At 41.8% G+C, this 27997-nt stretch overlaps 1 protein-coding gene across 2 annotated transcripts; it reads left to right on the forward strand.

The window, feature by feature from the left end:
• Positions 1-27969, forward strand: LOC121869308 (putative N-acetylated-alpha-linked acidic dipeptidase). Of its 2 annotated transcripts, XM_042370559.1 has the most exons (19): positions 1-150; positions 7234-7345; positions 7685-7823; positions 8094-8250; positions 9186-9320; positions 9733-9855; positions 11173-11356; positions 12526-12616; positions 13270-13445; positions 13773-13895; positions 14217-14363; positions 14587-14654; positions 21045-21145; positions 22194-22284; positions 22675-22815; positions 24053-24158; positions 25408-25489; positions 26188-26280; positions 27293-27969. In XM_042370559.1, exons 2-19 carry the CDS (start codon positions 7273-7275, stop codon positions 27489-27491), a joined length of 2229 nt encoding a protein of 742 aa, XP_042226493.1. In that variant the 5' UTR covers positions 1-150; positions 7234-7272; the 3' UTR covers positions 27492-27969. The 2 variants fall into 2 exon arrangements, with proteins under 2 accessions (XP_042226493.1, XP_042226494.1); XM_042370560.1 differs by lacking the exon at positions 27293-27969 and having other exon boundaries at positions 25408-25520; positions 26188-26265.
• Positions 27970-27997: the final 28 nt, after the last annotated feature.

Here is a 27997-nt window from a genome sequence, read left to right on the forward strand (position 1 = left end):
TAAGAAGACAGCGAGGTCACCGTCCCCCGAGTGTGAGAGAGTGAGTGTAGGAGTCAGCTGTGGTGACTGTCTCCACCATGATTCATGACTCAGTATACCCGTGGCATAGCTTCCCGTCACACACACCTACAATACTGCACTAAACTATAAGTAAGAGTCTCTCACTCTCTCTTTTTCATTATGTATATATAGACACGGAACTGTGTCTGTTTGCTCTGTCTGTGTCTACATTTCTCTATGACTGACTAAAGATTTTATTGTGGATTCTTACAACACCTTTATATATAAAAGCCGTTAACACTCACCGCGACTAAAATTTACCTAGTGATTCTAGCGCCTCCTGGTTACCTTATGTTTGTCTGGCTATCAAAGTCGTGCTCCAACCTTTATTGTAGACTGGGTGCCGGGCGGACTCTAGCTTCCTACGCTCCAGTCATTACCTGCTTATTTAATTATCTTGTAGTCGCTGTTCTATATGGAGGATATCTTATAAAAAAAATATTATTTCTTTGCAGATTTATACAATTTATGTGCATCTAATTCTATTTATTTGCTTTTGGTTTCAAAATATAGTTCCATCGTAGTGGTCATCGGGAGGGGGTGAGAGTACCACGGAAATCTCCCACGTTATTGCAATAACGAATCGTAGATAGTTTTTTTTTTAGCCCAGAGTGCTTCTTGCAAACCGACCATGGGGCTACGACAGCATGGTGTACACCGCGGATGTTCTTGCAATTGGCCCTATGTTCCATGTGCGAGCGTCCTGCAGCATCGAGCGACAAGGGCATGGAAAGATGACTTCTTGGAAGATTTACATTGTTGTTTGACCTTACCTACACACACTTCGGGGTCAGGGATATACAGTTTTAAATGATTGTGTGGTTGGAAAATACAAACTGGAGTGGGTTAATTGCAAAGGAATTACAACTGATGGTGGGGTTGTGAATGAAATATCAGAGGCAGCAGGTAATGACATAACTTGGAATCATCGTTTCATTCACCGTGAAGCACTGGCTGCCAAAGTTATCCCTGATAATCTCAAGGATGTTCTGAAAGATGTAGTTAAAGTTGTTAATATGATCAAAGGAAGTTCAGTGAACAGTCGGCTGTTTGAATTGTTGTGCTTAGAAATAGGAGCTTTCCATTCACACTTGAATCATACAGAGGTTCGGTGGCTTTCCCGTGGCAGAATTCTAACAAGGGTTTATGAGCTAAGATTGGAGATTCATCTTTTCCTCTTAGAGAAAAAATCTGACTTGGCAGACTTATTGTGCAATGGTGAGTGGATATTGAAACTGTCACACCTAGCAAACATTTTTTTCAAAGCTAAATGAACTTAATCTAAAACTGCAAGGAAAAGAAATGATGTATTGCGACACAGTGAGGAAATAAAAGCATTTAAGAAATCAATAGTGCTATGGCAAACCAGACTTGGGGTTGATCGCCCTATCTACTACATGTTTCCAACACTGTTGCAATATATTGGGGAAAATGCATCACTGAAGAAAGTGTGCTAGCTTTGATCGGTTTTTTCCTGAAAAGAAGTAAAAGATCCATTTACTTTTGAGAGGCCAGAATCTATTGTGGGGTTGAACCTAATACCTGATCAACAAAAAGAGCTTCTCACTCTCATATGTGTTCATACATTAAGAAAGAAGAAGAAGTCATCATATCATCTGTGTCATCATTCTGGGATCACTGTTACCAAAGAATATCCACTCCTAAGTAAGGAAAGTGTCTTGCTGTTGCTTACTTTTACAACAACTTACATGTGTGAAGCAGGTTTTTCCACCCTGACAAAGCTAAAAACCAAAGAGAGAAACCAACTCATTAATGCAGGTGATATGTGTGTGGCGTTACCCTCCTGCAAGGCAGATTGAACCAAGATCACAAGCGACAGGCAGGCCCACCAGTCACACTAAACAGGCAAATAAACAGCCTTACTTCGTCTTAGTTGTTGCATTTTACTTAGGAGTTCTCCATGGTTTGCATTTATTTTATGTTTTTAATCCATGTTTAAGTATGAATGTAGGTAGGTAGGTAGGCAAATATATGTGCATATTATGTATAATTGGGAAAGGTAATTCCTCTTCATGAAGTCATTTCAATTAATGGCATTCAAGTAAAACTACGGTATTAACATCACTAAGATGTAATAAAGAAATAGAATTTACATATATTACACAATTTATCAATGCAACTGATGTAATGCAAATTACCTTCATTATAAGTTATTATTGATAGCTTTATCAGATAAGTAACATGAAGAAGTAGCGAAATTACTTTCCTCGAATGTACATATATTATAAATATGCTTGTATGTATGCAGGTATGTACTGGTAGAATGACCTATATATGTGTTTCTATCCATAAGGGAATGGGGGGGGGGGGGCTCTTACGACTGGCAATAGGGTCGTGAAGGTACTGCATAAAATCGTACTGGGTTGCGACGAAAGAAGTTTGAAGAACGCTGGAGTTGGAGTCTAGAATGAACAATGCGTCACATTCTTCTCCAAATAATAAAAGATAAATATTTTGCAGCTACCTTAATAGTCCACAAGGATCTATTTCTTGGCAAAATCAAGCTGTTAACAGTGAAAAATTAATGTATTGCCTTCTTTAGTTTTGGTGTAGAAAGCGAGGACTCACGCGACTGAGGAAGCTACGATCAAAATATTTGATCGTTTCTTCCGATGCAGCAGAACTCTCGTACATGGGACTATCACACTTGAACATTTTACTTCCAGTCAGATTTGTCCCGTCTCCGATCACGGACTATCACATAATCACCTCGCGTGTGTCCAGCTCCAACGTCAACTATAACAACAAACATGGCGGAATTCTTCTGGACTACAGGTTACTCAGGAGGGGAAGCTGTGGGGTACTCTCTTATTTTCTCAATAAGAAAAGCTTCTGCTTCTATATTCCTTAAGATACACTGCTGTTGCTGCACATTGGTTGTCATTCTGGTGAAGCGATGGGGAGTCAAATGACTGTATATTGATATTCAGGTAAATAGTAATTGAACCAGATGTACGAAAGTTCACAAATCCCAGAAAAAAAGTTGAAAACGGCGAAAATGATGGTGGGGGGATGCACAAGTGTGGTAGCCCCTTTACTCGTCACACTCCTAAAAATAAGACGAGATTTTTTAAACTTTTAAACATGCTGGAATGCCATAAGGTCCAGTTCTTGTCTCTGCCACCTTTGTTTTATATATTACAGCTGGAGTATCTGTTGGTACCCTGGTTTGTGAAGTTACTCAAAATGTATTAGAGGGACAGTTCACAGTATCTGTTAGTGCTGAGCTAAAATTAAGTGCACTTCCAAAATATAATTATACCAAATTTTAAACTGTCGTCGTGCGCAGGGGGGCAATTTTAAGTGATGGTCGCCTCCCTTCTCTTTTAAATGTATCGTGAACATCTTCGAGGCTATTTACATAAGCACCAAATTACAGCTGTCTATCTTAAAAACTGCGGCCGTGCATAACAACGAAACTTAAAAATAGATGTGTTTTTAATGAGAGTCCATCCATGGGAGTGAGGGTCAACCGCAGGGCCACTTTCCCAAAATTCCACATTCGTGATGCTTCAGGGGTACACTCGGAAACCATAATCTCTAGCCCACCTGGGTTGGTGCTGGAGGTTAGTACAGCGTCCTTTTTGGATGGACGCCCACTCTAACTATCACGAGGCAACACACGCACGAACACAAACAGTCATAGTACGGCTGTATAGATGATATTATGTATAAGTATTGTATATGGCATTTTATACTCTGCATTATCTTCATTATATATGAACTCGAAGAAAAATTACCGTAGGTTGTAGTTACGAAAGTATGAATAGAAATATACATTTCCAAACCACCCGTGAATCCACACAACGTTTACAGTGCTTGTGTGTGTGTGTGTGTGTGTGCCAAACCACGATGCTTCCACCACACCCCATCTTTATCTTTTTTTTTTCCCATAATTTGCTAACTATATGAAAAATCGTGTTTAATTTAATCACATATTTCAAAAACCTTAAATTACAAGTGGATCGGTCACTCCTCATTTGACACACTTATAGTGTAATACTTGACCATCCCACCTGGGCACATGGAGGCCCACGGTAACTCTCACGGGGCAACATACGCACGAACACACAAGTTATGATATGAACCCTTCCAGGCCTCACTATCATTATCATGTTATGTTCATCGTGCTCTGTATCTTGGTAACTAGTCATTGTATCAACTCATGACAGTGTTATTAGTATAATATTGTAACTTTTGCCCTACAGTTATTGTTGTAAATCATGGACAGGAAGGATACATAAAGTGTAATATCAAGTGTATGGTTCGCTCAAAGCCACCACAAGTCAGACAACGCGTCACATGAAGTTACACTGTGTGTGTGTGTGTGTGTGTGTGTGTTCTGTAACATTAAGCTTCATCCTTAGTAGGTAAGATGTTTTATAAAGAGGTTTCTCCCATTCGTCATTGTGAGCATCGTCCCAGAGCACAGTGTTTCCACCAAAACCATGGTTCATCCTTATTTCCCTTCTTCCGTGTAACTATATCCATATGGCTAAGTGCTTGCTTTTCATTTCTTTATTTAACAAAATATTGTGGATCAGTTACTCGTTATTTAACACATACATGCACTTAGAGGATCAAGATTGTTTTGTAGGCATGACTATTGGTTAATTGAAACCCCAAAAATATTTTTCACATTTATTATGCATAAACATTGTAAACATATCTATGTGATTATTGTAGTATATAACATATATTTAATGTCTGGACAGATTCCCAAGAGTTATGCATATTAATGCATAGATTTTGTAAGCATATTTATGTGAAGTGACGTAAAACCACATAGTAAAATACCTGGACAAATTCCCGAGAGTTAGGAAACGAAGTCTATGTGGCCCCAACGAGGTTACACCAGAGAGCTAACTCCCCCGCCACCCCCTACAAGGCACCGTCGTGGGCGGAGATTTAATTCTTGACCACAGGTTAATACCGTGTCCAACCTCCATCTGCTGCTATAACTTCATGCAATCTGGTGGGCATGGAATCTACCAGATTGCTGCAGATGTTCGGGCTCCTCCTTATTCCCTCCCACACATTATGTGCGTGTCTCCTCACTGCCTCCCTCGTTTTCTCCTCAACATCCCATTCAACAACCATATGCGCCCATAGATTTTCTATTGGATTACAATCGGCTCCTTTAGGGGGCCAGTGCAATAGAATAATCTGAGGGTGCGCCTCAAACTAACGCTTGACTGCCCGACTTGAATGTATTGGACTGCGGTCTTTCACCATACATATAGGCTGTGGGTCTGGGATGGCATATGAGTTGCTAGGTGGATGGTTAGCAGTCCTGTTGAACTGGCAGGTAGACAAAATAGAAAACTCACAGCCAAACTGTAAGAAAACCCATGGACAATGAGACATTAGTAAAATATACTAGGTCACTTTAGCGCATGCACACACATTATATACAGACCTATTGGTCCTTGCGAGGCTGTTTGGTTATGCTATGCTAACTAGTTTGCTAGGGTAAGGGAAAGTAAATATATATATATATATATATATATATATATATATATATATATATATATATATATATATATATATATATATAACTCTTCTCAACAAATGCAAGGATGAATTATACGACTTACCCTTTGAGCAACCATGTCCACACTGATAGGGCAGGCCTCCCTACACACAACGTCAGGTCGGTCATTCCTATGTCCTCGTTTCTTCATTTCGTAACTCCAGTGTGTGGTGCTTTCCCTGACGTCCAATGGTTAAACAAGATTTTTTACGGTTTGCAATAAAATGCAATATTATAGTATATTAATATAGATTTTCCTCCATGTATTGATACTATGACTAGTTACCAAGATACAGAGCACGATGAACATAACATGATAATGATAGTGAAGCCTGGAAGGGTTCATATCATAACTTGTGTGTTCGTGCGTATGTTGCCCCGTGAGCGTTACCGTGCCCCGTGGGCTTCCATGTGCCCAGGTGGGATGGTCAAAGTATTACACTATAAGTGTGTCAAATGAGGAGTGACTGATCCACATGTAATATAAGGTTTTTGAAATATGTAGTTAAATTAAACGCGATTTTTCATATAGTTATGCAAATGAAGGGAAAATTAGAGATATAGGTGGGGTGTGGTGGAAGCATCGTGGTTTGGCACACACATAAGCGCTGAAAACGTTGTGTGGATTCACTCGGTGGTTTGGAAGTTTTTATTTCCATTCATAATTTCGTAACTACAACCTAGGGTAATTTTTCTTCGAGTTCATATATAATGAAGATAATGCAGAGTATAAAATGCCATATACAATACTTATAAATAATGTCATCTATACAGCCGTACTATGACTGTGTGTGTTCGTGCGTGTGTTGCCTCGTGATAGCTAGTGGGGGACCCCGTCCAGAAAGGACATTGTACTAACCTCCAGCACCGACCCAGGTGGGCTAGAGATTATGGTTTCCGACGGTACATGCGCATTTTCTTGTTAGATTTCAGCTTTCCATCTTCAAAACTTTAGTGTTATATACCAGACATCCAAAATATACAAACAGAAAATCAGACACTGTGTTTTGTATACAATATATAGATTGATCGTCTCCCAGTTAGTTAAAGAAAATATTCCTGTGTATATGGTACTCATATTCATTTAGTGTCTTCTGGCGTTCTTCTGCCCGGTCGGTTGCCTCGGTATCACAATCAATGTCAGTTCTTTGAAATCTATCCGGGCGCTGCACTCAACTAAAGAAAACTTATAAAAATTTGTGGAAACTGAAGATTCTTAAACAACTCTCAACCCTTTTATTGTATATTACAAGTAACACTGGTTAATATTTCTCAATTATCTTTAGCATCAAGATTTTCTTTCGTTCTGTAGTAATAAAAGATTCATATATTCTTAACACTACTGAGAGTTCAATGTTAGCGCCCCTCCCTGTTTATATGTTAAGGAGATGTTTTTCCTCTTACAAGTTGGCCTCCTCTATGAACAGTATGTCACTCTTAGAAGTTTATATTACAATAGTGTAAGAATAATTGAATAAGAAATTATAACTTTAAATTCTTCTCCTCTCTTACCTCATCTTCGTGGCTCTATCCTTCGTTTCTCAGTCAGATTAGCCTTTGTTTTTATTTACTATGTCATTGTTAATGCACTGACGTCATGATAAACACCTTCACTTCAGAGAACACATCAGCGACTACAGGACTCACCACGGCGTTGCATGATGGTGACAGTGAAAGGCGTGACTCTGGCAGTGGGCTGCCTGGTCTTCTTCAGCGGCTTCGTCATAGTCAGTGAGTCATGAAAAATGGATACAACTGGTTTAGGTCTACAATTAGTGATACAAATAATTCTCTGGAAAGTCGTTTGTCCTACGCTTAGTGTAAAGAAGTATATCAAAAGTGACCTGGTGACTATTGTCAACATGATCCTCCCAGAAGCAAATTTACACAAGTTTTGTGCAAAACAAAATCACTTAAGAAGCGACTTAACTCGTTTCTAGCGTCGAAAACGTTTACCATAAGAACAAATTGTCTAATTTTTAGCGTAAACAAATATTTACCTTTTGAGGAATGTCTCCGTTTTACTGTTAAAATGCACCATCTCTCACTGCCGGCGTCTTGCTCCCTCAGGTGCGTACTTGTCAGGCTGGTGGCCGGGGAGCGATGAAGGTGAAGGAGAAGGAGGAGGGAGCCGGACATCAGTGAGTGAGACCATCGACGATTTCATTATCAGAGAAGTGAACCATGACAACATCAGAAATAACCTTAGGTTAGTCGTCAGCGACTGTACTGTATATAACACTATTGATGGCACTATGGCGGGGAGGATATGTTTATTCATTTATCTGTTGGGTACCTTGGACACCTGGGTCCCAATTCTATATGTGTCAGATTATTCATCATTCTCTCTCCTCCTCCACGTATATCTTTCTGATTTTGTTTACACTTCGGTATTCTGAGTTTCTGTCAGTCGGTCGCTGCTTACCTGCCTCTCATTTTTTCTCTCTCATCCCCGTTTTCTCCCCCACCCCTCTCCTAGGCATCTGACTCTGAAGCCTCACGTGGCAGGGACGCCTGCGGAGTTGGAGACAGCGAAATGGGTGGAAGAGACGTGGAGGGCTCAGGGCATGGACGAGGTTCATCAGGTAGCCTACCAGGTCCTCCTCTCTTACCCTGAGAAGGACACCCCCAACCTGGTGAGATATTCTCCTGGCGTAATGATTACTGTACCCCAGGCCTGTTGACACACTATTGAGATACGAGTAGTTTCGTACACTGACAGTTTAGTACACAGGTTGTTTCTTACACTGACAGTTTAGTGCACAGGTTATTTCTTACACTGACAGTTTAGTACACAGGTTGTTTCGTACACTGGCCGTTTAATACAGGGGATGTTTCGAAAAATGAAGAATACGTACCTTAAAATACGTTAATGATAAGTAATAGAACAGCTTAAGTCGTTTCTTGGCTCCGAAAATACCAGCACCTGACTTAGGCAACTCACAATAGTGTGAAAACTCCTAAACTAGGGTAGTTGGATCGATTAGCATCGGTAAGGTTGTCCTTCTGACTACTGTATTTGCATTGTTCTTTTTTCCGATCAATTTGAGGTTATTTCAAATCCCATGGTCTCGCACCCAGGCAATACCTCTGTAACACCTCAATCTATTTTTTTTAATTGGATGTCGTAATTTTAAGATTTCCCACAAGTGAGTAGCGGTGTTTCGGGTCAGTGTCATGACTGCATCCATAAGTGAGTGACTGCAGCTCGGGAACCCGTGAGCCTTGCCATTGCCAGAAGCACTTAATATCCCATACTTAGAGATAAACAGTACATATGTCTCATTACGTCTCATGACCTCTCACCACCCCTGACCCCTCACCACTCCTGACCTCTCACTACTCCTGACCTTCACTACTCCTGACCCCTCACCACTCCTGACCGCTCACCATTCCTGACCTCTCACTACCCCTGACCCCTCACCACTCCTGACCTCTCACTACTCCTGACCTTCACTACTCCTGACCCCTCACCACTCACTCCTGACCGCTCACCATTCCTGACCTCTCACTACTCCTGACCTCCGTCCTTCTGTACATACAATGAGGGCGTCGTGTCTTGTGGTCGCAGGTCCGTATCTTAAACGACTCAGGGGCAGCCGTGTGGACGTCCCCGGGAAGGCAGAAACCCCTCTACGCCCCCGAGGAGGCATCCCCAGACGTCCTGCCAGACTTCAACGCCTACTCCGCCCCCGGCAGCGTGGCGGTGAGTCCTGCCTCTACCACCATAGCAGGATATGAGTAGTTAATGCCTCTCGTTATTAGGATTGTAGGATGCATTGTTTACATGAGTTTACATGTCTATGAATGTGTGTAAACATGATGTAAATTCAGTACAATATATGAAAGTAAAGGTCGTGTATAATTATTTCATATATATGGTATGTGTAGTTCATAAATGTATGTTTCCACGATGCATAATTCACCAATATACATATTTTACGTGACTAAGCTTAGATAACTTTTCATACCATGTTCATTGATTTTTGTTCAGTGACATTAATCCTCCATATATATATATATATATATATATATATATATATATATATATATATATATATATATATATATATATATATATATATATATATATATATATATATATGTCCCTGCCGCAGGGGGACGTGGTATACGCCCACTTTGGCCGGGAGGAGGACTTCAAGGCTCTCGAGAACTTGGGCGTCGAGGTGAAGGGTAGGATTGTGATGGCCCGGTACGGTGAGGTCTTCCGCGGCAACATTGTAAGTTTCCTACACCTGACGTTGTTTGTTCACAAGTGTCCTCACCTGACGTTGTTTGTTCACAAGTGTCCTCACCTGACGTTGTTTGTTCACAATTGTCCTCACCTGACGTTGTTTGTTCACAAGTGCCCTCACCTGACGTTGTTTGTTCACAAGTGTCCTCACCTGACGTTGTTTGTTCACAAGTGTCCTCACCTGATGTTGTTTGTTCACAAGTGTCCTCACCTGATGTTGTTTGTTCACAAGTGTCCTCACCTGATGTTGTTTGTTCACAAGTGTCCTCACCTGATGTTGTTTGTTCACAAGTGTCCTCACCTGATGTTGTTTGTTCACAAGTGTCCTCACCTGATGTTGTTTGAGTGACCTGATGTTGTTTGTTGTTCACCTGACAAGTGTCCTCACCTGACGTTGTTTGTTCACAAGTGTCCTCACCTGACGTTGTTTGTTCACATGTGTCCTCACCTGATGTTGTTTGTTCACATGTGTCATAACCTGATGTTGTTTGTTCACTTGTTCCCTCACTTGATGGTGTTTGTTCACATGTGTCCTCACCTGATGTTGGTTTACATGTGTCCTCACCTGACGTTGTTTGTTCACAAGTGTCCTCACCTGACGTTGTTTGTTCACATGTGTCCTCACCTGACGTTGTTTGTTCACATGTGTCCTCACCTGATGTTGTTTGTTCACATGTGTCATAACCTGATGTTGTTTGTTCACTTGTTCCCTCACTTGATGTTGTTTGTTCACATGTGTCCTCACCTGATGTTGTTTGTTCACAAGTGTCCTCACCTGACGTTGTTTGTTCACATGTGTCCTCACCTGATGTTGTTTGTTCACATGTGTCATAACCTGATGTTGTTTGTTCACTTGTTCCCTCACTTGATGTTGTTTGTTCACATGTGTCCTCACCTGATGTTGTTTGTTCACAAGTGTCCTCACCTGACGTTGTTTGTTCACATGTGTCCTCACCTGATGTTGTTTGTTCACATGTGTCATAACCTGATGTTGTTTGTTCACTTGTTCCCTCACTTGATGTTGTTTGTTCACATGTGTCCTCACCTGATGTTGGTTCACATGTGTCCTCGCCTGATGTTTGTTCACATGTGTCCTCACCTGATGTTGGTTCACATGTGTCCACATCTTGCTTCACTATTACAACATCACTGTCATTATGCTGTCATTGTGTAACTGTGTCAATACCAAGTCATTATATCATCATTAATTAATGTATCATTTCATCACTGAATTTCCTCTGTACCGTCATCGTATCACTATCACCATTGTACCATCATTGTTTCATCAACACTGTACCACCAGGCAGCGACAGCGGAGGGTCGTGGGGCGGTTGGTGTGTTGTTGTACCCTGATCCCCAGCAGTTCTCACCGCTGGGGGAGGAGGAGGTGTACCCCAGCACGGTGTACCTACCTGGCTCAGGTGTGCCTGTCGGTACCGTCTTCACACATGATGGTGATCCCCTCACCCTTCTCTACCCGGCTGTAGGTCAGTACCAGGGAAGTACGTCAATCTTAGGGTCGTGGGTCTGTACCACGGGAGTACATCACTGTAAAGGTCATGGGCTTAATCGGTACTAGAGCCTTGTACAGATTCAGATTTGTTCCCCACGCAGCGCGGTGGGAGCTAGTGTACTGGACTCCCTCCTACATCCTGTGTAAGGTGAAGCGCAGTAACATTACAGCACCCAACAGGGAAGCAGCGGAGTTCATGCTTGCCTTCTTTGAATTAGATGATGGGTGGGCGAGAGTGCCTAGGAGCCTTTGGTTTTGTTAATAAGTTACACGTACTGTAGTGAAGTAAGATTAAATGTAAATAGGGAGAATTACCTGTACAGTTCATCTGTTTATGGCAGAGTGTAGTAGGTCCCTAATAATGTCAAATGCCAGGACTGTCACTAGGACAGTGATTCCCAAACTGGGGGGCACAAGGGGGCGTGAGGTGGGTACAGGGGAGGCATGAAGCCATCTGCCCAAATTTGCTATTTTTTGCTCAAAAATAATATAATGAAGAAACTCTTTCAGGAGTAACTCTCTCCATTTGAATCACCCACACATCCATGCAAAACCAAAGTATAGCAGTCACCCCTATTCGTTTTCTATCATTTCATCTCTCTCTCCTTACGCGTCTTGTACATGTCACGGATACCATGCTGACTCGCACACTACTCGTATCTTTCACAACACTACTAGCCACCGATCCTCCGTCATTGAAGTATACTGTATAATTAAAGTCTTTTATACTGGTATTATTTATGTTTCATTTGTTTTCATCCATGTTCACTATGTAAGCAGTTATCTGATCCTCAACAATACTAAAATATAAATATAATAAAAAATAAAATTATGTAGATTTTACATACAAAAATATAAGGGGGGGGGGGTGGGTGAGGACTTCGCAAAAAGCAAAAGGTGCGTCATGTTAAACAGTTTGGGAACCTCTGCTCCAGGAGGAAGGATATTTGGCTAGGAAGGGATGTAACATGGGAGGATGGGCACAGAGGGGATGAAGGGAGACACAGAACTTTTGCCTTTCACCAGTTTTCATCGTCTCTTACGAACATTTTACCCCTTTGCCCGTATCAGCTTACCATGAGAGTAGGATAGTATAATTACGCAGTAAGAGAGAGAGACCATCACCCACGCCTACCCCCCCAGATAGCGCCTACCGCATGTCGGAGTCTAAAGCCAACCTGCCCAGGATCCCCATCCAGCCAATCAGCTACGACGACGCCCGGCACATACTCAGGTATCCCCTCTCAACTTCTCACTTCCTCCTCCTCCTCCTCATCCTGAATAGTTCCCACTGTTATTGCTTCCACCACCTACACATTCTTCCTCCTCCTCTGTGTTCCTTCTGTTACGGCATTTTGCGACGCACTTTTGTTCTTTTTCCTTTTCATTTATTTTCTTAAATTATCCCTTTCATCGTTTTTTTCTGTATTGTTTTTTTTTAAGTTTTCGTTTTCATCTATACTAATATTCTATACCGACTACATAGTATAGATTTTGTATAGGTCAGAGGTCAAGTACTGCAAAAATATATCTTAAACTGCAGTTCCGTCGATTTTTTCCCAGAGAAGACAACTTAAACAGCAGCCCTGTGAGTGCGTGCGTGCTAGTGTGTGTGTGTGTGTGTGTGTGTGTGTGTGTAACCCTCATAATAGAGATATATACAATAATATAAGCGTTGAATATTGTAGATTGTGCTTTACGCAAGGTTTACATACGTGATGCTGACGTATTTAGAATTTTTGTGGTGTTGTGACATGAAGTATATAGGAAGAGGATGTCGCATGTCGCATATTCCTTTATGAACGTCCACGTTTCTGCTTGTTATTGGAAAGGTCATACAATGGATCCAAAATACTATTATTCTTTACCTCTGGTTCTCTATGTTAGACATATGGGCGGCGAGTTGGTGCCCAGTGGGTGGCAGGGTGGCCTCAACGTGACGTACCGGCTGGGTCCTGGATTGGCAGAGACCGGATGGAAGGTCACCATGGAGGTGCTCACTCACAACGTCCCCACAACCATCTACGACGTGGTCTCCGTCATAAGGGGCAGCGAGGAACCCGGTGAGGGAAGAGCTATGAGGACCCTCAGGCTTTTTATCTCACAGTTTATGCTCAGGTCATAATTTCTATTAGACGAGTAAGAGAGCTCTTGGCTGAGAGGTTTGGGGTGTCTAACTTGAGACTACTTGAAGGTATATTTGCCCGTGACTGCTTGTTTGTCATCCCACTTCCTTCATGCCCCTAGCAATAGAAGTTGCCAGGGGAAGATGGTATGGTATTCACGCATCTGGGTGTGTGTGCGCGTGTGGGGAGGGGGGGGATGTCTAAGTTAGTTCTACTCGTCCATGCCTCACCCTCCTTCTCGCTGACTCAAGTATTTATCAACAGACCGCTACGTGATCCTGGGTAACCATCGCGACGCCTGGTACTTAGGAGGCCTCGACCCATCCTCGTCCACTGCCGCACTACTCGAGCTCTCTCGCGTCCTGAACGTGCTCAGGAACGAAACAGGTGCGTGTGAGAAATATATATATATATATATATATATATATATATATATATATATATATATATATATATATATATATATATATATATATATATATATATATATATATGTGAGAAATAGAGAGAGAGAGACCTTTCTTATGGACACTGATCTTGAATGCTGAGTTAGCCCACCTCTCGTGTTTCCTCTTTACTGCCTCCATGAACCTTATAAATCATAACATCCACCACACCTAATCCTCTTTCACCCCGCCCACTTCACCGCAAGCACATCCCATCCGGTACCACACCCAACCTTCATCACCTCGCCGCCTCGTGTTTCAGGGTGGCAGCCGCGTCGGTCTGTGGTGTTATGTTCGTGGGGCGCTGAGGAGTATGGCCTGGTGGGGTCGATGGAGTGGAGCGAGCAGTTCCATAAGCAGTTGATGGCCAGAACCACCGCCTACCTTAATGTTGATATGGCAATTGATGGTAAGTAAGTAAGTAAGTAAATAAGTAAGTAAATAAGTAAGTAAGTAATAGCGTATGTGTTAGGTTTTTGTAGAGAGAAATTTCCTTTTAAAAGTTGTGGTTATATTTTTAATAACCACTATAACAGTAGACATGTAAGTGCTTATTGGGATATTTAACAAGTCACATCAGTGAGGCATTTAACACGTTATGGCGGTGAGCCTCATAAGGTCCTCTCCCTCAGGTAACTACACACTGAGGGCGCAGTCTACACCCCTCCTCTATCACCTGTTGTTTGAGGCAGCAGCTAAGGTTAGTCTCTCTCTCTCTCTCTCTCTCTCTCTCTCTCTCTCTCTCTCTCTCTCTCTCTCTCTCTCTCTATCAGTTTATACTGTATTATGCATCTTTATAACTTCGTGTTCACGCTTTTACTGCTGTACGTTAGACAGCAAGATGGACATTCACCCTCGTGTTGGATATGTACAGTCCCAGAGGAAAGTTCTTGTTATGGGCCATTGGGCCTCGTCAAATGTATTAGACCCATGGAGGTATAATAGAGTGGAGGCGGCATCCGATCAGAAAAATGAGGTCACTCTGAACTTCTGGCGGCCATATTGTGGTTGGCAAAAGAGGCTAGTTCGCGGCCGTGTCCCGCCAGTTAACAGTCACCAGTTCACAGGTGCACATGTTTCTCTTTGTGTGTATAACATAATTATAAAAATGCCAGTATCGTGTACTGCTTATGGATGTACTGCTAAGTTCGACAAGACCTTAGATCCTCCTCTTACATTTCATCGGTAGTAATTTCTTAAATGATATAGAACTAAGTATAAAGTAAAAAAATCTGTGATCATGTGGCAAACGTGTGTAACCAGTTACAGTGCATACATCTCCCTCAACCCTTCTCGTTTTAAGGGTTATTTTGAATATACAGTAGGCAATCTGTGCGTGCACTGCATATGCTGTAAGTGAAATATAAATCATGTGACAAGAGGGATTATTTTTAACTATTCATTGATAAATTAGGAGTGTTGTTCACTGATAGAGATGTCAATATTGATGGAAAAATATGTTTAAGTTTATTTCTTAGATTTTAATTTCTTTGAGCTTTAAAAACGACCTGCTTCATAGCAACATCAGTGTGGTAAAAGAAGACTAGAGTCGACCTTTTTCTAGGCTTCATTGTTCATATAACTGACCAAGGGCAGTATGGCATCTGGAAGAGAACAAGAGAATATTCTAGTAAGTGAAGGGAGCAATGAAAATTACTAATATAATATAACCCCAAACAAAACAAAACCCAATGATAAGAAACATATAATATGTACATACACACATAACAAGGTAGAAGACATGGGTTCAAGTGTACAAGTGTAGCATAACTTTATTACATTCTACCCATCTTGTTGAATTAGACATCGGGACAACCATAAAAATCAGGCTTCCGACGTACACGACCCGATCGACGAGGAAGCGCGGGCGAATCTGTCAAAACAGCCTCATGCAGAGGAGCATCACTTGAAGGGTCATCCCTGACAGGAGATTCAGCCACTGGAGTGCTGGTTGTAGGTTCAAGGGGCACCGAGGTATATGACTTAGGTAACTCAGTCGGTTCAGGTTCAGGATCGGCAGTATCTGGAACAGGTTGTCCAGCAGGGGCCAGATCTCGGAGTGACACGCTAGACTGTCGTCCATTGGGGAACCGAACGTGGGCATACTGTGGGTTGGCTTCCAGAAGCTCAACCTCATCAACCAGAGGGTCGTACTTATTGTTCCTGACATGTCTTCGTAACACAGATTCCCAATTAGTTTCTGCGAGGTTCTTGGACCTCAGAGCAAGTGTCATGGTTTTCCATATCATTCCGTTGTAGCACTCGCACTGACCACTTCCTCTAGGGTTGTATGGGGTGTGTTCGGCTGGTAGACACACCAAAACTAGTGAGGAAATCTCTCAGCTCTCGGCTCATGAAGGAGGTGCCTTGATCCGAGTGGACATAAGCAGGTATGCCGAATATAGCGAATAACTGACGCAGACACTTGATGAATGTTGCCGCCGTCATGTCTTCGCCTGCTAACGCGAAGGGGAATCGTGAATGCTCATCAACCACGGTTAGTAGGTATCGATTTCGGGAAGTCAACGGCAAGGGATCCTTGAAATCGATGTTTAACCATTTAAAAGGCTGAGTAGCTTTGATGAGGGGGTTGTGTCGGGTTTGTAGAACTGAAGTTTAAGCTTGGCACAGGTAGAGCACTCAGCACATACCTTCTTGACGTCATCTACAGAATAGGGTAAGTTGCGAATGCGGTTGAAGTGAGCCATCCTTTTGACAATTGGATGACATAGCTGCAGATGGAGATGCGACAGGCTGTTGTGGTTGGTAGCCGAACAGAAGGCTCTCGATAGAGTTTTCAGTCCCTGGATGATAGACAATGTCGTAGTCGAAGCAGGCGAGTTCGACCCTCTATCGTTGGATCTTGTCTTTCTTGATTTTTCCCAGCTTCTTGGAATGAAACATGAAGGACACAGTTCGCTGATCGGTGATGAGAGTAAAGTGTCTGCCAGACAGGAAATGTTTCCATTTCCTTACTGCTTCAACGATCGAGTAGGCCTCTTTTTTGACAGAAAAGTGTCTGCACTCTTTTTCTGAGAGTGTTCTCGAAAAGAATGCAACTGGTCAACTGGCTTGGTTCAGGGAGGCAGAGATGGAAGAGTCGGAAGCGTCGGTTTCTACTACGAATGGAATCGTCTCGTCAATCGAGCTGACTACCGCACTTGCTATTTTTTTTAAGATTTTCGAAGGCGGAGACTGCTTCCCCTTGGAGAAGGAATGTCTGAGCCTTGACTAAAGGTCTGACTTTGTCGGAAAAGTGCGAGATCCACTGGGAGTAGTATGAAAAGAGTCCTATCACGCGTCGTAGAGCAGGTAAGTCTTTCGGAAGTGGTAATTCCTTCAGAGGACGCAAGTGATCGGCGTCTGGCTTGAGAGTGCAATGCGATATGGTGTATCCCGGCAAATCAATCGACGTTGCTGAGACGACAGATTTGTCTTCATTGAAGGTGAATTTTGACTTCTTTGCTGCTTCAGGAAATCTGGACAGATCTTCATCGTGCTCTTGTTGAGACGAACCGGCGATGGTGATGTTGTCAATGTACGCGAAAGTACCCAGCAGTTCGTTTCTACATATGAATTCATTGATGGTTCGTTAGAAACAAGCCACGCCGTTCGTCACTCCGAATGGAACCCTACGGAATTGGTACAGTTTACGGTCCGCCTCAAAGCCAGTCCGTATCCCGCATAGGGATCTGATGGTACGCACTCTTTAGGTCGAGAGTGCTGAATGTCTTGTAACGAGATAGGTTAGTCACCAAGTCGTCTATCCGGGGCAAGGGATAAACATCCAGCTGGGTATACCTGTTGATGGTTTGGCTGTAGTCGACAACAAGCCGTTTTTTGAGCCGCTCATTAGTAGTGATGAGGACTTGCGCCCTCCACAGTGAAGTGCTGGGTTCGATTATTCCTTCCGACAGCGTCTTATCGACTTCACCTTGGATGAAAACCCTGTCCGCTTGACCAAATCGTCTTGACTTCGTCGCAACAGGTTTAGAGGGGGAGATCAGATTAGAGAAGAAAGATGGTGGATCGACCAAAGTAGATGCTAGGCTACAAGCAGCTGTATTATCTCCGATGATGAGGTGCTCTTTAGGCCGACCGGAATAAATTGTAACGCCACTAAGTAGGATCATGAAATCTTGACCAAGAATAACGTCACTGCGTAGGTTCGGGTAGAACAGTCAGTTGAGTATCTGGATAGAGTTTCCCCTTGAGGGTAATGTCTACAGTACAGTGACCTAGTACTAGCGACGATAGGGAAGACGATGCCATAGACACGTGACCTAACCCTGGATGACATCTCAGAGACTTCTGCTGGATATAGCGGTTTGATACAAACGATTTTGAGCTCCCGGTATCAACGAGGGCTGTAGCTATATCGTCATTAACAAGCACATACATGGTAGATCGAGCACGACAACCAGGGGAAGTCGCAGATATTGCAGTCAAAGCAGAAGAGTGTAAGACCGCACAAGTGGAAGATGAAGTAGCAGGTGAGTAACGAGATGATCTGCATACTTTCGCAAAATGGCCTTTCTTGTTGCATTTGTGGCAAGTTGAATCGCGCGCAGGACACTGAAGTCGGTTATGCCGTGCTCCACCACAGAAATAACTCTTTGATTGTTGAGTGGCAGCTAAGAGGGAAGAGTCATCAGAGTCATCGCTGTCGATTTTCTCAGGTAAAGTAACAGCGGCAGCGTTCATAGGAGCCTGAGACCGAAGATGGGACTCTGAGTTTCTTTGAACCAGATCGAGCGCGCGAGCCTGGTCGAATGCAGTAGCCAAATCAAGAGTATTATTTTCTAAGAGACGCTGTCTGATGGGCGAACACCGTTCTCCGGCTTTACGTAAAAGTCCTGCAGAATCTGGATGTCGGCGTCGTACGAGACAAAGTCGGCTATGTATTCGTACACAGATAGGGAGACGAAGTTGCAGAGAGTGGCTAGCTTGTCGGGCTCGAGAGCAGAAATGGAGGTGAGGAACATGTTGAAGGTCCTGAACCAGTGGCGTGGAGGTGGGAGAGTTCGGCGTAGCATCCAGTCGTTCCGGCCTCAGGAACTTCTCCATTATGACTCAGGCTTTATTGTTCATATAACTAACCAAGGGTAGTATGGCATCTGGAAGAGAACAAAAGAATATTCTAGTAAGTGACGGGAACAATGAAAATTATTAATATAACCTCAAACAAAACAAAACCCAATGATAAGAAACATAACATATGTACAATGAAAGACAAAAGTCATGTCGTGGAATTTGGTGAAAATATATGTCGAAGGGCTAAAACTTTTGCTGCGCTCTGCCTTGTGGGAGGGTTCTCATAATGTTTCACGAGTTATATTTAATCTTCGAACTAATCCGCGACACGACTTTTCTCTTTGATTGTACATACACACGTAGCAAGATAGAAGACATGGTGACAAGTGTAGCATAATATTATTACAATCAGCCATATAGCAGTCAGTATTAATACATACAGTGGAAATTAATATTGTTTCTTAACATGAAAAATTAAGCTTATGCATATTGGCAGCCATGTGCGGTATGTCGCAGTAAAGATCATTGTGTCTCAGGATACTTTATTGTTTTTCTTAATAGCTCTCATTCTAGAAGTAGTTTTTCTCTCTTAATTTACACTTTTCTTAAAGATGAGGCCTTAAGACAGGAATGGGTTCGGGCAACAAGGCGTGAAAATTTTGTTGCATCTAAGCATACACGTCTGTGGTCAAAGCGCTTCAGAGACGAGGACATAGACGTGTTGTCCGAGTCATCTTGAGCTAATGAGGAGGACCATGATTATACTTATGTTCCTAGCAGTTTCCATTTGTCCCAGTGTTCCAACAAAATTGTTGCATATATAGCTGGCTTGTTTGTGTTTCGGTTAAAGAAATCTCTACACTGTGAAGCTTGTGTTGATGCCTTAACAAGCACTAATGTTGGCCAGATGCATTATCTGATTATGTTGAAATACAAAAGGGGGCCTGATATATCCTTATAAATATCTATCCACCTTGAGGGGGACCGGTGGTAGAAGCGGTACCGTTCTTGCCTCGCAAGCGAGATGTCACGGGTTCGTTTCCCGGGCCGGTGGAAGTTGTTTGGACTTACTTCCTAGCCCCCATTAGTCCCTGTTCACCTAGCAGTAAAGTAGGTACCTGGTGTAAATCGAAAGTTGCGAATTCGTATTCAGGGACAAGTTGTTGGAGCTTCCAATAACTTGATGACATAAACCATTGACTCTTCAGGCTTCTACGCCCTTGACTCTTCAGGCTTTTACGCCCTTAACTCATGAGACATAAAGGCAAGTATAAACTTAGCATGCTTCCCTGTTGGGCGCTGTAAACGCTTCTGCGCTACACCTTACACAAGGATGTAGGGGAGTGCCCAATAAAAAAAAAAAAAAAAACTCTCCACCTTGACTATAGCGAGAACTTTCGTCTGGGACTGTACACTCACTAAAAAAAGTTCCGCCAGTTCTCTCTCCCATCTATGAACCCTGAGACTCCTGAACCTGTGAATCTGAAACATCACACATTGTTGATGTCTCGAACTCACAGATTCATATGTCTCAGGGTTCATAGATGAGGGAGAGAACTGACAGAACTTTTTTTTGGTAGGTGTACAATCTCGTTCAAGATTCTTCGAACACTGTTGGAGACAGCTGGCAACTCAAGGCCGTTTGTTTACTATACGTAGTATACTATAATACGAAACAACAAAGCCCAACCATTAATTAAGCAATGGGGAACTAAGTAACCAATCACCGATCACTTTTACATTTATTCATAATTTTACGACGTACAGTCACCCAAAAAAGTCCTGTCACCTCTCATCCTAAACCACGAACCCCGAGATTCAGACTCGTGAACCCGAAACAGAAGACACTGATACATTAGTCTGTCCATAAATGCTTCAGATTCAAGAGTCTGAATCTCGGGGTTCATGGTTCAGGGTGAGAGGCGACACGACTTTTTTGGGTGACTGTACTATAGTAAACAAACGGCCTTGAGTTGCCAGTTGTCTCCAGCAGTATTCGAAGAATCTTGAACGAGACTGAACATACTGCACAGTTGACTTGTTTTATTTTTCCCAGATCCCCAACCCTGACCCAGAAGAGATCGCTGCCGGACGACCTACTGTGTACGACACCTGGACGCTCAGACGACCTGATACAGATCACCCCGGACGACCTAGGTGAGGATAGAGGCAAATGGGAGAGATACGGTGAAATTTTAGGAGAAAGAGGATTTATAATAAGGAATGATATATATTTTATAGTTGGAATTCTGAATTTTTTTATTATAATTGGAATGTTTAAAGGAATGGCTCACGTATATTATAACATAGTTGCAGTGTACCATTTATGATAAAAGTCCCCCACTATTTGTTTATTGTGTGTTATAGTTAGTGATGACAATAATTTTAAAGAGATTATTTCAAAGGTTCGAAGTTGACACAATACCAGTACCAGGTCAGGTGTGAAGCTTTATGATAACCCGTAAAAAAAATGTACCAGATGTCACCTTAAACGTTCACAGGTAACATGACATGAGTTATTATCTTCCATAAACAGACTGTTATCGTATCATGTAAACATTGACAGTAAAACAATATCACCCCAACTATGAACCTCTGAAATAAACTAATGACCCATTGTTACTACTGGCCTGAGTTCTGTTGATCGTTTGTTGATGTGTCGAGTAGTTCACCTGTGAACATTGATCGTACAGAAACCCACATACTTAATCGGATACACTAATGAATTCAGCTTTACATCTCTTAATAAACTCATTGTACCAGGATTAACTTTTCATTGCTAATGCCAGTCAGTTTTATTAATCTGGGCCATAATTTACAACACAGGAACCGCCGTAACCCCAAAATGACATAGGATTTAGACAAATTAAATTATGCCTCTAGTGTTTATAGCGATCAGGATATAATCTGCATAATAACTGCTGTTTATTTTCTCGTAAGTGATATTCTTTTTCACTCGTTATTCTCAAATAAGTAAATTATGATGTTAAGACTTAATAGTGTTATTCAAGGGGTTTAATCGTCTTGTTGACGGGATTAATATATATAACCCAATGGGCTAATTCATTTAACACTAAGGGGTTAAAAACATTATACAAAGCCTAATTTTTCAAGGATTTTCTCTCTCTCTCTCTGATCTCTACAATGTGGACCACCACCGTCACTGATCACTTCGCCTTCGTCCTCCACCACGGCCGCGATGCAGTGTTGCCATCCTAGGATCAGGCAGCGACTACAAGGCCTTCCAGCACAACCTTGGCGTACCCTCCTTAGACGTACGCTACACCCACGGCCCGGTGAGAGAGAGAGAGAGAGAGAGAGAGAGAGAGAGAGAGAGAATGAATGAATGAAGAGGGTGAGGGAATTTGTGTACAACTATTTTGTAGGTGTGTGTATTCGGAGAACTGTATGTGTTCAGTTATGTATCATTGTTTGATAACAGTGATCTAGTAGTAGTGTTGCCGTGAAAGCAGATGTTAATCCAAATTGATTTCGACACTTTTTGTAATTATGGAAAAGTTTTTGCATTATCTTAAATTCTGAATAAGTCAGTATTTTATATGAAGTTTATAAAGAAATTATATGTTACATTTTTTATATTATAAAAAAAACGGTCGGGTACATGAGTATATAAGTTAAGAGGTAAGTGTCATACAGCACACTGTTGTGTTTCTTGTTTGGTACAGGGCTTATACACCCAGCCTCTCTACCACACACTGTACGAGACCTTCGCCGCGGCGGACGAGCTCTACGACAGAGGCTTCAACTTCCAAGCCGCCGTCACGCAGATGTGGGCGGTGATGGCGGTGAACCTCGCTGATGCTCAGGTACTGTACTATACGTAGTACTATACTGTACTATACTATACTATACATACTATACGTGTTGAGTAGATCTCCAGCAAAGGAATATTACATTGAATTTTCTGGCCCTTGGTACAATGTGTTTTGCGGTTGAGTTGTTATTGTATTTAAGCTCTTCATCTGCTATTGTCGTAAGTACTGTTCGCAACTATAAATTTATGCATTTGCAAATAACTTTAGTTCTTAAAGAAATATTTTTGTAAAAAAAAATTGTATTTACTGGAAATTTTCTTATGTGGGAACTAGTAACGAGTGATACACTGGCGTTCTTCCTACTCCTGACTGCTCAACTTAGGAACTCCTCTGGTTACTCCGTGATGTAAATTTTCTTCCGCCATTAAGGATTTAATACAGATCGTGACTCATTTTCAGACCTCCGTATTAGTTATAAAGTCTATCCAACAGTCCGTGTCTCCTCTCTTGAGTAACCAGGACAAGAAATCCTGCCAGTATTTAACGCAAGAGATGTATACATTGGTAGACAATATACTGTAGGTATTATGGTATAGAGGACTCTCAGGTCAACACGGGGTTTTCTCCTGTTTTATGTACGAATTTTACAGGTATTGTCCCCGTCCTAGAGTAAATAGTAAAGCAATCCCTGCATAACAAAACATAAGAGAAATATTTAACAGACAACCAACATGTTTCGACAAAAGAGTCCATCACAAAATGCTCTGAACTTTGGTTGATATACGTGTAAAAATAGATATTGTATGTATTAAGTTTATAAGATTCAGGTAAAAAAACTAATGTGTTGAACCGTCACCCAGTTAGTCACGTCTATGGGAATCTGTGTCGTTTCTGAATTCAGTTCCTGAAAGTTTGTTATCGGGAGTCATGTAAGTAAATATTAGTCTCCATAAATATGAATCATTGAAAATAATAATAACTATTTATGAGTGTTGTTTGTTACTCGCTTCTCATTATGCCATATTCTCAATGAGATATTTACCCCCGCCCCCAATCTCTTCCCTCCTCCTCACCTCCCCTCTTCTCCCCCCTTCTCACCTCCCCTTCCTCCCTCTTCATCTTCCTCTAATACCCCTTCTTATACCATCCTCCCCCTTCTCACCTGCCCCCTCCTCCCTTCCTCCAACCAGAATAAACACATGATTTTCAGAACCGAACATAAACGTATCAACCTACAACGCCATATTTAATTCGCATGGTAATTGTCACCTCTTGTTTATCTGGCCAGCTGCTACCCTTCTCGCTGGTGGAGTACGGCGACTTCGTGACGGTGGCGTTTGACCAGTTGGTGGAGCATTATGGCGACCTCATCTCCTCCAGGAACATCACCTTAGGTCAGAAACCATCCCAGCTGACATTTGATGTCACCTCAGGGATGAATCGACGCTAAAATGAAACCCTGGCGTCATTTCACCTTCGATTCATTATTAAATTAACGCTGTATGGTAGTTGGGATGGTTATATGTGGTCTCTGGATGTTATCACGTGAACCGCAACAATCTTGCTTACTGAGACATGTACAGTATTATTTGAATGGCGACTACCGTACCTTTTGTCTCGTCCATGTTATCAACGCCATCCACCACCACCATCATCACTGTGTGTTACAGTATTTCCACCCCGGGATTTGTGTATATATAGAACTACAGTACATATTTACCTTGGTAGCCCGTCAGCCATTTAATTATGTGTGTTTTTGCTATAGTAGACACCTGCATATATATGTCTTTCTCTTTGAGTCTAACATGATATAGAGATTGCGTGTTGGCAATCAAAATCGTATGATAGAAATCGCTTTCTGTAAATAAAAGATGGTGAACCAGAGAAAACGATACAATGGTAGTCTTATAAGGTAAGCTATCTTATATTGTACAATGCGTCTCTGACATGATCCATTTGATCATTAGCATGCTATAAACAGAACGTTATATTCTGTAATTAATATGATTAACTTGATCTTTCACGTCATCATTACCTTAACACTTATTTGCTGATTCATTTTATAGGACAAATTAAGCAACTTGTTGGAATTTGTAATGTGAAGACAGTTTTACCCCTTATCTTCTGTGGACACAAAATTATACGCACATATAGTCAAGAGAACGTCTGTCAGTCAGGCGTTTACTAGTAACACTTATTGACGACATTTTTGTATAGATGCATCGGGGGTTTTGCTTTTACCTCCCTCAACATGACTTCATGCAACATGACCTAACTACACCCAACTGAACCAAACATGACTAGCCTAACCAAGACCTAATGTAACGGTCTTCGGGTATGTTAGTTCAGGTTTTGTTTAGATACTTCAGAATAGATTAGGTTTGTTTAACTCAGATTTTGTAGCCTCTTGTGTATTCTCTGAGGAGTACCGCCGCCACTACACCTCACGTTGAATTTGTTTTGTCGTTCGTTCATTCAAATTCTCACAGAAGATGAAAATGAAGTGGTTCCAATATTACGACTGTACGTTCATATAACAGTTTATAAGGTAGGTTCATGACAGGGTTGTTTTAGTGTGTGTGGGAAGCAGATTGTCCCCTACCAGATAATGAATACTACTTGCCTGTGTTATGTGTTGATCAGATTACTTCTGCGCTGCCGTGACGGAGTTCTCGCAAGCTGCCAGGAACTTCACCAATAACATTATCAACATAAACTCTACCAAGTGAGCAAGGCTTCTACATGGACACGCTTATGTCAGTACACAGATGTTAATAATGCATGTTGAATACTAGTAAGATATTTCTTTTAAACTTATCAAAATTTTAAATGCACACAGTAAAAGTAAAAAATAAAGTATGTTAACCAATGATGATAATACCACATACTGTGATTACATACACCTGACAACCTCACATTTAGGTTTTATCTGCGCCAGGTTGAGTTTAACAGACTTGGTCCTCTGTTATAGTCCTCATTTATTCTCCCTGGACTCATTTAATTAGAACGTGATGACATTTAGAAATGTTTTTCCAACAAGCATTTTTAGAATAGTTTTGCCCCAACTTACATAGCAAAATTACATTCCCTAATTGAATCACACACAATATCAACTTTCTAACTTTTAATGTCAGAATCAGAACATGATTATTTCGGTAGCCTTAAGGTGCATTTAAATATCAGATCTAGCTTTAAGGTTCCACTTTTTGGCTCGGAAATAAATGAGATAGATAATAAGACACTGAGTAAACATATATTTGTGCACCATAATTTTTATATTGCTACATTGTAGGAATCACCCTCCGCTTCTGACGTTAAAAAAATAAAACTCTAAATAGGAGTAAAATAATCCTTTGATTTAAAACACACAATTCGAATTCGCTGCTGCCTTTTAACCTTACCTGATCTAACTTGTGTCCTCAGCCCCCTGGCGGTGCGGCGGGTGAACGACCAGATGATGATGGTGGAGCGAGCAATGATTGACCCTCACGGCCTCCCAGGACGACCTGACTACAAGTAAGACCTCGCCTATCGTTCAGATAGTTTCCTGTGAAATACCATGTACTTTTAATTTCCAGATCTTGTTTATTCTGTTATTATCATTTTTCTGTTCTTCTTGTGTGTCATTATAAGGCTCACCAAGAACCTTGAGTTGATGATGTACAGGTATAACATAGACTGGGCTCGTGGCTGAATGGTGACTTGCCAGATATTGCAGAGAAAATCCTCAAAAAAGATATATACAAGGGGGTATTTTATTATCCAGATCTCTCAGTCGCACAGAAATATTATAGGAAACATCAGAGTCGTCGAGGAAACATAAATCATGTGTAAAGAACAGTATTTCTTCTCCCGCCTCTCCACCCGTACGTCCATAGAGTAACTTCTTGTGCCTCTCTCTCCCCCTTAACTCTGAAAGGAAACCATATGTGATACATGAGAGTGCTGGAGAAAAGGGAAGTGTCAGCATTAGTAATCGAGGGAGAAGTCAAACCACAAAAGAAGTCAACGATATTGTAGAGTCTTACTCCAGACAGCTGGAGCTTCTGCCAGGTTCACAAAAAAGTGGAATAACCTCCCATAGATCACTGCCGCCCTCCAGCGTGGTCCAGCTGGATTACTCTTCCCATTATACAGTTTTTTACTATTGTAAAAGAATCAGGATAATTTACAGGATTTGGTATTTGTACTTAACTATTATGGGCATTATGTTCTATAGAGAGGGAACAGTTTTAACTTCAGTAAAAAATCTTATTAATATCGGAAGTATAAATTAGGTCAGTAAAATTAAACAATGAAGCAAGAAAAATGTGCATTTAAGAGTATACAGTACTAAGTTTATAGGAGTTCCCTAACTTCCAAACATTGGTGAACACATGATAGTTACACTGTTGTAACATTCACTAAAGGTGGAGCAACACTCCGGACCGCTTTATCTCACTCCAGCACACATAGTTGACCGTGTCTGATGCTTACTTGTGTTAGGTAAGAATCGCCTCATTTAACCTCAACTTGTGTTCTGTCGTAGTCACGTGGTGATGGTGCCGAGCATCAGCAACATTTACGCCAGCACCGCCTTTGCCGGATTGACAGACGCCCTGGACGGCATCACTGACCTAGACCCTGAGCAGCAAGAGGAGCGCTGGGACCAGTTCTCCCAGCACCTGGCCGCTGTGACCTATTACGTCACCACTGCCGGCAAGGTCCTGTCTGATGACCTCTGGTAACTTATAGTCTAGCAACTTTGGACAGCAACTTTGGACAGCATCCAGCATCTTTCATGATCCTTCATGATTTATTATCACCCCAGCTGTCAGTGGCGACAACTGACACCCACTGACCTCCCCAATAACATCTGACCTCTGGTGACGCACGATGTCTTGAGGTGGCGTCTCTACAACAGTATTTCATAGACAACATTGTACAGTAGGAAGGGATGGAACATGATGCTCTGAGATGGACTTAAATTTGTGGCCTTCCTAAACTACTCATTCTGAAGCAGTTTATATTAAGATTTACTCATGGCATGTGTTTGCACTTCAATAGTCAACTTTAAAATTCAAATTGACATTCTATTGGACTTGCTGATGGAATGTGTTAAGTAGGCTGATTGGCGATACAAGGACATGATAAAAAGAATATATGATACAAACATTGAGTGTTTATAGTCAATAAAGGTTGCCGGTAGAGAAGCTGGTGTCGTCAGTGCTGTTTTCTTTACCCACAAAATCTT

Source organism: Homarus americanus, unplaced genomic scaffold (genome assembly GCF_018991925.1).
Source record: "Homarus americanus isolate GMGI-L3 unplaced genomic scaffold, GMGI_Hamer_2.0 scaffold36734, whole genome shotgun sequence".
Taxonomy (NCBI): Eukaryota; Metazoa; Arthropoda; class Malacostraca; order Decapoda; family Nephropidae; genus Homarus; species Homarus americanus.

Bases quoted from the DNA above. Each gene is read 5' to 3' on its own strand.
- LOC121869308 (XM_042370559.1), top strand. From the start codon at position 7,273: ATGATGGTGACAGTGAAAGGCGTGACTCTGGCAGTGGGCTGCCTGGTC. The intron at 9,856-11,172 runs GTAAGTTTCCTA...CTGTACCACCAG, and splicing joins AGGTCTTCCGCGGCAACATT to GCAGCGACAGCGGAGGGTCG. The intron at 25,490-26,187 runs GTGAGCAAGGCT...TTGTGTCCTCAG, and splicing joins ATCAACATAAACTCTACCAA to CCCCCTGGCGGTGCGGCGGG.